Raw genomic sequence first — 9,404 nt, forward strand, 5'->3', positions numbered from 1 at the left:
GAGGAGCTCTGCTCAGCCACAAGCCAGGCTGATGGCTGCCAGTACAGCAGTGGTGGTGGGAGCCTCTCCTGCCTCCTCAGCAGCACTAAGGATGTCAGACTGCAGCTTAGGTCTGCTCTCCATTGGCAAATGGACATCCCCCAAGGGCTGCCGGGCTGCCAGAGGGATGTCTGATTGCCATCTTAGGCCCAATCCCCCGGGCAGCAGGCCTAAGCCAGCATGTGGTCATCCCCTGAGGAGTCCCAGACTGCGAGAGGGCACAGGCCAGGCTGAGGGACCCCCCCACCCCCGAGTGCACAAATTTTTGTGCACCAGGCCTCTATTCTTACCTAATAATAGACAAACATGGTAATTGACCATACCTTCACTATGCCTCACATTGGCTAATCAGCGAGATATGCAAATTAACTGCCAACCAAGATGTCGGCCGGCAGCCACGCAGCTGAAGCAAGCTGGAGGCTTACTAGCTCCAGTGATGAAGGAAGCCAAGGTTCCCCACCTGCCATGGCCTGCTCTAAGCTACACTGAAGGCTACAAAGTTTCAATTATAGAAGCTAAACAAACCCCAGATACCTGCTTTCAGCCGGCCATGGCCACAGAGCTGGAGTGTCGGCAACAAAGTTTCAATTATAGAATGGTAAATAAATCCCAGAATTAAAAAAAAATAATAAAAAGGAGGGCTTCAGTCGCTGGCAAGCCTGAAAACGGCCATCAGCCCCTCACCCATGCTGGCCAGGCACCCCAGTGGGGACCCAACCCTAAAGGGGGTGTGGCCAGCCTGAAAACAGCCATCAGCCCCTCACCCAGGCTGGCCAGGCACCAATGTGGGACCCCCACCCTGGTCCGGGACTCCATTCAGGGCAAACCAGTCGGCCCCGACCCGTGCACCAGGCTTCTATCCTATATAGTAAAAGGGTAATATGCAAACTGACCCTAACAGCAGAAAGACTGGGAATGACAGGTCACTATGACACACACTGACCACCAGGGGGCAGACGCTCAATGCAGGAGCTGCCCTCTGGTGGTCAGTGTGCTCCCACATGGGGGAGCTCTGCTAAGACACAAGCCAGGCTGATGGCTGCCAGTACAGCAGTGGTGGTGGGAGCCTCTCCTGCCTCCTCAGCAGCGCTAAGGATGTCCGACTGCAGCTTAGGTCTGCTCCCTACTGGCAAGTGGACATCCCCCGAGGGCTGCTGGGCTGCCAGAGTGATGTCTGATTGCCATCTTAGGCCCAATCCCCTGGGGAGCAGGCCTAAGCCAGCAGGTCATCATCCCCCAAGGGGTCCAGACTGTGAGAGGGCACAGGCCGGGCTGAGAGACTCCCCTCTCCCTCCCGAGTGCACAAATTTTTGTTCATCGGGCCTCTAGTATATATATAAAAGGTTAATATGCAAATTGTACAGTCTGGAGTTCTACTGGGAGAGCAGGAGTTCCATTGCTTCCTATCATGTGTGCTGACCACCAAGGAGAGGCACAGAACATGGCCGGCAACCATCAACAGCTGCAGGGCAATGAGGGAGTGAGGGAAGGAAGTGGAGAGGCAAGGAGGCTAGGCCTACAGACCCTACCCTGCATGAATTTTATGCACCAGGCCTCTAGTCTACTAATAAGATTTGTTGAAACAACTAATTTTGGTATGGATATTTCCAAATGAGTCATGTCTGTAACTTTATTTATTGGTCAAATCTCTGTTAGCCTGTAGCATCAATATCACACTTGATTCATAGAAAGAATGGAAAGGTTTCCCTCTTTTGTATTATCAGGAATAGCTCACATAACATTGAGATGATCATTTTTGTAGATATATAAGTGAGTTCTCCTGCAGAAGCACCTGCACCCTGTACTCCTTTGTGGAAAAACTAGGCTTTATTATTTCTTCCATATGAATAGTAGACAATTACAAACTGCAAGGACAAGAATGAAGAAAAGACATTTGGGTCCCCACTTACCTAAGTACCCTTTCCCTTATCATTCCCTTCCTTAAGGTCTTGTTGGTACCCGCACCTCAGAGCCTCTTGAAAGAACATGACTGGCCTTCCAGACAACACTCTGAGGATTGTTCTGGTGGGGAAAACTGGATGTGGGAAAAGTGCAACAGCAAACACCATCCTTGGGAGAAGAGAATTTAATTCTAAAATTGCTCCCCACGCTGTTACCAAGAAATGTCAGAAAGGAGAGAGACATTGGAAGGGGAGGAAACTTCTTGTTGTGGACACCCCAGGTCTCTTTGACGCCAAGGAGAAACTACAGACCACCTGTGATGAAATCCACAGGTGTGTCCTCCTCTCCTGCCCTGGTCCTCAAGCCATCATCCTGGTACTACAGCTGGGCCCCAACACGGAGGAGGAGCAGAGAACAGTTGCATTGATCAAGGCCATCTTTGGGGTGGCGGCCATGAAGCACATGATCATGTTGTTCACTCACAAAGATGATTTGGGTGATCAGACACTGAGTGACTTTTTAGATGAATCAGATGTGAACCTACAAAACATCATCAAGGAGTGTGGGTCCCGCTGCTGTGCCTTCAATAACAACCAGAATGCAGATGAGGCTGAGAAGGAAGCTCAACTGCAGGAGCTGGTGGAGCTGATAGAGGAAATGGTGTGGAAGAACGGAGGGGCTCACTTTTCTGATGACATATACAAGGACACAGATGAAAAGCTGCAACATCAGTCAGGAGCCTTGGAGAAAATCTATGCTGAGAAATTGTATAAGGAAATTAAACTAACAGAAGAGCAATGTGATCAGAGAAAAATATCACAGGAAGAAAAAGAGGAGAAAATAAAAGTCCTAACAATGAAGTATGAAGAACGAATTAAAGATATAAGAGGACAAGCTGAAAGGAATATATTTGCAGATATTGCACAAAGGATTAGGAATATGTTTTAAAATCAATGGCAAAGCTTTTTCAAATAGTGTAAATTTTCTTTTTTCTTTTTAATTTGCCATGATTTGTTAATGTGGTAGATTGTATTTTCAAAAAATGGTTACAACAGTATCTTCTATCCCGCCTATTCTTCTTATAATCTGAGCTTGCTTTTCCTTTTGTTGAGTTATATGGGTCTGTGCCACAGCCTTGCAATTCCATGGACTTTGTGACTGCTTTGGCAAATAGTGGATGGCTGTGACTTCTAAAGTTAGATAGGGAGGATGCCTCCTTGCTCTCTGGAGTATGTGCCCTTGGCCCTTGCCCACCATGTGGTGAGGAAGCCCAAGTTGTCCATCGAGTCCACATGAAGAGGACATGAAATCACTGGCTCACTCCCCTGGCTGCTCTTTCATCTACAGCAGAAACAACTTGCCAGCCATGCAACTGAGGCAACATGGAAGCAGATTCTCCAGCTGACAACTGAGCCATCTCTGAGGAAGCTGCAAAGAGCAAAGATGGGCCACCTCCACTGCACAGGTTTCAAGAGAAAAATAAATGATTGTTGTTGCTTTAAACCAATAGGCTTAGGGGTGGTTTGCTTTGCCGTGACAGCTAACCAGAAGCATCCTCCCATCATTTCCCACCAACCCCCACAATGCCAACAAACTGAAGAAGTTAGAAAATGGCATAATCATAAAATAATATATTATGCAGATTTGACAGGCTCAATTTAGGCCAATTCAAATGAGAAATCCTTCCTATATCAGTGTTAGCACCACTGGTGATGCACATTATTTTAGTCCATGTCTCTGAGCCCCTTGTTAGTGAAACAGCAGGATTCTCCAGCAAGATGGTTCTATTGTCCAGCAGGATAATAAGCAGCTAGAAAATTTCCTGGGCAAGTGGGATGGGGAAACTGAGACAAGAAAAATACACAAGGCCAATCTGTTTGGGTGTTTTGCAGCCAGCTTGTGAATCACTAAACTTTATCTTTACCAACCAAGGACACTTGAGAGCAAATGGTTTATATTCTCCTCTCTAACCAGAGGATACATAGCTTACGTCACCCTCATCTGGGAAGTAGAGCACAAAGACCCAGTTAAAACTATTTGTGCCAGCTAAACCCAAAGATAGAAGAAGTCAGGGAACAAATAACAAAAACCCATTAAAGTCAGACAGACCTAAGATAAAACAAAAACTGATCAAAGAATAATTCCAAACTCCGCCATACACTCATTTTGATGCATCAGCATATTAAAAAATGCACCTGGAAAGATGGGGGGGGGGGAACGGTATAGAAAGCCCTCAGGACAAAAACTCACTGCTTTAGAGCAGGTGCATGCCCCTTCCAAGGCATGAACTTTTTATTTCTTCCTAAACTCTAAGGGTCCCCATGAGAGACTTGCAGCCAGCAGAACACTGGACAGTGGCAGCTGGACCCAGACTCAGTCCTTGATCCTGTCTCCAAGGACCCCTTGTCCCTGACTTCCTAGGGTGCTAAAGCAGCCCCGCCTTGGCTCAGTTCTTTCCTATAACATTTCCAGAGCCAAACCAGCCCTGCCTAGGCGCTCTGCTGTAGCTTCTTCTACCCTAATCCCTTCCTTTATTCCACTGTCCCCAGCTTTAATAAACATACTCTCAAAATCACCTGGACTTGTGTTTTGAAATCTTTCCTGCACCAATTCAAGGACCTACACACTATAGGGTAGAAAAGAGGACATCTGTAATACTCTCAACAATAAAGATCAATTTTTAAAAAAGAGAGGAAAAAAACCCAAACACTACAGGACAGCCTGAGGAGATCCACTTTTGCCCAGTCCCTGTCCAGTAACACATGGACAACTTGAAGTTATTGAATTTTCTTATTGTTTTTCTCTCTTTTCTTTTTAAGGTACCTAATTTAAAATGTCTATTAAAGCGTTAACTTAAAAGTCTCTTCTCTGCCAAATATTTTTCTTTGCCTCTGCAGATCCATCGTTTGACCTTCTTCACCATAGCTCTTTGCCCCAGGAGGCTGATCCATGTGGATCACATTGTTACCCAACCCAAAGGTTCTCCACTTGGGGTGTTGTATTCAAGAAGGAGACATGGTGGTCCAAAGGCAGTTTTATTTACTTGTAGCAAATTAAGGAAACATGAGATTCATATAAAAAGGTCTGTCTCCTCAAAGGGAGGCTTAGCCATTTCTGACACTATTTGGTCAATTACATGTTGGTTCATTCTTTGCAATTGGCTACAGTAATACTGCTGAGTTCTTGTCAAGATCATCCTGTTTATAGCTGGACTGGTATATTTGAACATTTAGCAAGAGCAGCATTGAGTAAGAATAGCCCATATCTTAAAGACTCTCTAACAACATAAGCGGGAACTCTGGCTCTCTGAGTTCAGCGGCTTCTGCCAATGGGAAGTGCAAGCAGGAGATCTCTTCTGTGTAGAAAAGCAAAGTTGGGGTATTTGTCCTTCTGCCTCTCTCCCAGCAAGACCATCTCTGACCAGCTGCAACCCTAAGCCAAAAGTCGTACCTTCTCTAATCAACTCTTTTTCTGGGTTCCTGTTCTCTTCGCCCCCTTACAGCTAGGGTGCAATTTCTTCACTGTTTCCAGCAGTCTCCCCTGTCACTTGCATACCCTGTGTGCACAGTTTATAGAAAACCCTTGCACTTGACTCTCCCCCAAGTACCTAATTAGAGTGGGCCATCTCTGCTGCTAGAATCCTGATTGATAATTCTTAAAAAAAACAGGAGACTTGCAAAGTCAGTGGTTTGGGTCATGGTGTTCTGAGTAGAAAATGTTATCCGTGATTTTGGGAATTGGTGTCTTCATTTGTGTTTTCACTTGTGATTGTATTGTTGCTATGGCATATGAGAGAGCAGCCACCAAAAGAGCCATTTCCATGTTCTTGAAGCCCCTTGCTGACCTCTCAGGGCACATTGCATAAGAAGGGGGTGGCATATGAAATTCTGAAAGCCGGTCAGCATGGATGAGTGTTGGTGATAGATGGACAAGAGTCTCAAGTCTGGGCAGTTCTTACTAAATGCTAAAATGTGGCACAATATTTTGCAGAGGAGCTCTAGTGGATGAACTTGACCTGAATGACTACTGATGAGTTTAGCCAGCTACAAAGAAAAAAATCAACATATAATTAATCAAACCATGTATATAGGCAATGGCTAAGCCGCTCTTATTAGAAGCAGAGCTTTGAAAAATATTCCCGTCTCCTTTTCTTGTTACAACTGAAAATAGAACTTTTTCTCCCACCAAGACTGTGTTCCTTTGAACCCATTGTGTCCTGTTACACTGGGGAAGGTCATGGAGAAGATGTGACCTCCAGTTGACCTGAAGGCTGGACCAAGGCAATTGGAGACTCACCCCAAGCCAGTCTTTGAAATGGGTCTTTAGCTTGCCTTTTCCCTTCCAGGAGCTGCCTCAAGGACACAGCCTTGACATAGTAATGGGTTGTTGAGACCATCAGGATGGTGTACCTGACTCAGCCCAGCTACATAATTTTTTTTTTAAATCTGGCAGGCAAGTGCAGAGAAGATTTGTCTTTGGGCCACCCAAGACAAGCCTTGTAAGTAAATTTCCTGGCTTATTAAACTGCCACCTACCCATCTGCCATGGCCTGCTTCTCTCCCTGCCCTCTGTATCCGGGCCAGTTTCAGATTATTCCCAGGAGGTTTGGAACCAACATGTGCTTTTTAAACAGCAGTCTCATCTATGTTTTTAAGCAAATATAAAAATGGAGTATCTAAGGCAATTGTCCTCAAGTAGTTTCTTCCTGTTAAAAAGCATCTTGATTTTCTAAAATTCTTCCTAAATTGGGATTGAGAATCAATGAATTGCCACGTTGCAGAAAATCGTCATCCTCTCCTCCTCCACAGAGATCTGAAATCTCAGCTCTGAGTCTGGGTCTCAGCCACTCACATACATATGCGCATCGAGGAACGATGGCAGAGCATATCTGCGCTGAGCACACAAGTACTTGCTGGATGGGGTATAGAGGGCAAGGTTAGGAGGGATTGTGCAGGGATTACTACAGGGCATGAGGAAACCTATCGACCCATAATCTTGGTTGTGGTGATAATTTCACTGGTGGATACATATGTAAAAATTCAGTAAGTTCTCTGCTCTAATTATATGTAGCATATTATATGTCAAAATGCTTATTCATATTTTTTTCTATTTAAAATTGGGTTGTCTTTTTATTAATGGATTGTTAGAGTTCTTTATACATTCTGTTCTTTGCCAGATTTTTATCAGGCATTTTTAAAGTTTTTCATCAGATGTGTGATTTGCAAAATTTTCTCCCAGTTCATAGCTTGCACTTAATTTGATCATTTACTTATTGATTCAGATATATTTTGCTGATTAATTTTCATTCTTTTTTCCAATATGCACCCTTTTTTTTTCCAAGATAGGAATTTTTTTAATTAAATTTATTGGGGTGGCAACCTATCTAATAATAGAGAAACATGGTAATTAACCCTAACTTTGCTACCCTTCCCATTGGCTAATCATTGCGATATGCAAATTAATTACCGACTAAGATGGCGGCTAATTTGCATACTGCAGTCAGGACAGGACAGCGCCATCCCACCTGCCCCTCTGGCATCTGGGCCTGGTATTTGCGACCCGGTCTTCAGGCGGCCAGTATGAAAACAGACCCAGGGCTGGCAGCAGGACTCCAGCAATTGGCCACCGGCTATGCCCACAAACGGCCTTCCAGCAAGGATCCCCGGCTGACCAGTGCTAACGCACTGATCCGCCACCAGCCACACCCACAAACGTCCATCCCAAGGGGATCCGAGTTTGGTGGGTGCTAATGCACTGATCTGCCACTGGCCACGCCCACAAACGGCCCTGCAGGGGATCCCCGCCTGACACGTGCTAATGCACCAATCTGCCAAAACCCACACCCTGGTGGCCTTTGCCCTGTGCAAACTATGCAGCCAGGAGAGGGGAGGGGGGCTGCTGGGAGCAGGGTGGGAACTTCCCGGAGTTTTCGTCAGGCAGCCCATAGCAGAGTGCAAACTATCCCCACCAGTAGCTGCTTGCTCATTCACGTACTTGCTCATTCATTCACTCATTCACTCACTCAGCAAACCCTCTCAGGTCCCTGGCACCAGGGCAGGCACTGAAGTTGAAGCAGGATAAGATAGACCTATGTCCTCAAGATGTTAGAAATTCAGTAGCAGCCAGAAGAGGGGCTCAGGGCTGCTGGGAGCAGGACAGAAACTTTCCCCGGGTGGGCTTCAGGCAGCCTGGAGTGGGGTGGGAACTTCTGCCGTGTTGCCATGGCAACGCCACAGAAGTTCCAGCCCTGTAGCTGTTTGCTCATTCACTTGCTCATTCATTCACTCATTCACTCACTCATTCACTAACTCACTCACTCACTAACTCACTCACTCACTCACTTAGCAAACCCTCTCAGGTCCCAGGCACCAGGGCAGGCACTGAAGTTTAAGCAGGAAAAGACAGAGCTATGTCTTCAAGATGTTAGTAATTCAGTATGCAGCCAGGCGAAGGGCCCCAGGCTGCTGGGAGCAGGGCAGGAACTTTCCCGGGGTGGGCTTCAGGCAGCCGGGAGTGGGGCCGGAACTTCTGCTGCGTTTTCATGGCAATGCAGCAGAAGTTCCCGCCTGGTAGCTGTTTGCTCATTCACTTACTCACTCATTCACTCTCTCACTCACTCACTCACTCACTCACTCACTCACTCACTCACTCACTCACTCACTCACTCACTCACTCACTCACTCACTCACTCACTCACTCACTCAGCAAACCCTCTCAGGTCCCTGGCACCAAGCCAGGCACTGAAGTTGAAGCAGGATAAGATGGAGCTATGTCGTCCTCAAGATAGTAATTCAGTAGGGCCAAGCAGGCACATGAACGAGACAGTTGTATGCACAGATGCAGTGTACTGGGTTCTGTGAAGGCTGTAACTAACACCGACTTTGTTCTCTTGATGAAATGAAGCCTTGGGAGCCAGGCCGCCCCAAGCCCGTAGGCCTGTGCCTAGGCCAGGAGTGGCTGGGGTCCCGGAACATGACAGAGGGTGCAGGTTGGGCTGAGGGGTCTGCCCCCACTCCTCACCCTCACCCCTGAGTGCACAAATTTTTTTGCACCAGGCTACTAGACCTATCTAATAAAAGAGAAACATGGTAATTAGCCGTAACTTTGCTACCCTTCCCATTGGCTAATCGGGGCGATATGCAAATTAACTGCCAGCCAAGATGGCGGCCGGCAGCCAGGCAGCTTGAACTGAACATGAGGCTTGCTTTCTTCAATGACAGAGGACTCCGACGTTCCCCGCCTGCCTCTGCCGGCCTCTGAGCTTGCAGTTTGAAACATTGTAACAAATATAGAAGCTAAACAAAACCCCAGAAACCTGCTTTCAGCCAGCCAGGATCTCAGAGCTGGAGTTGATACAGTGTTTCGATTATAGAATCCAAACAAACCAGATACCTGCTTTCAGCAGCAGAGGCCTAAGAGCTGGAGCCAAGCCTCAAAGCTAAAGCTGGCCCAGAATAAAAAAG

General features: G+C 46.6%; 1 protein-coding gene and 1 pseudogene across 1 annotated transcript in view; one reads left to right on the forward strand and one right to left on the reverse strand.

Annotated features, from left to right (window-relative positions):
• The window catches only part of LOC102248227 (GTPase IMAP family member 7), a 12,784-nt gene extending 8,272 nt beyond the window's left edge, over positions 1 to 4,512 (forward strand). Inside the window, exon 2 of the mRNA XM_014539641.1 lies at positions 1,986 to 4,512. Coding sequence (XP_014395127.1) covers positions 2,026 to 2,889 — 864 coding nt within the window. The 5' untranslated portion in view covers positions 1,986 to 2,025 and the 3' untranslated portion in view covers positions 2,890 to 4,512. The remainder of the gene's footprint in view (positions 1 to 1,985) is intronic.
• LOC102249130 overlaps positions 1 to 9,404 on the reverse strand; it is a 174,399-nt pseudogene that overhangs the window by 33,819 nt on the left and 131,176 nt on the right.

The sequence above is a fragment of the Myotis brandtii genome, unplaced genomic scaffold (assembly GCF_000412655.1).
Source record: "Myotis brandtii unplaced genomic scaffold, ASM41265v1 scaffold224, whole genome shotgun sequence".
Lineage (NCBI taxonomy): Eukaryota > Metazoa > Chordata > Mammalia > Chiroptera > Vespertilionidae > Myotis > Myotis brandtii.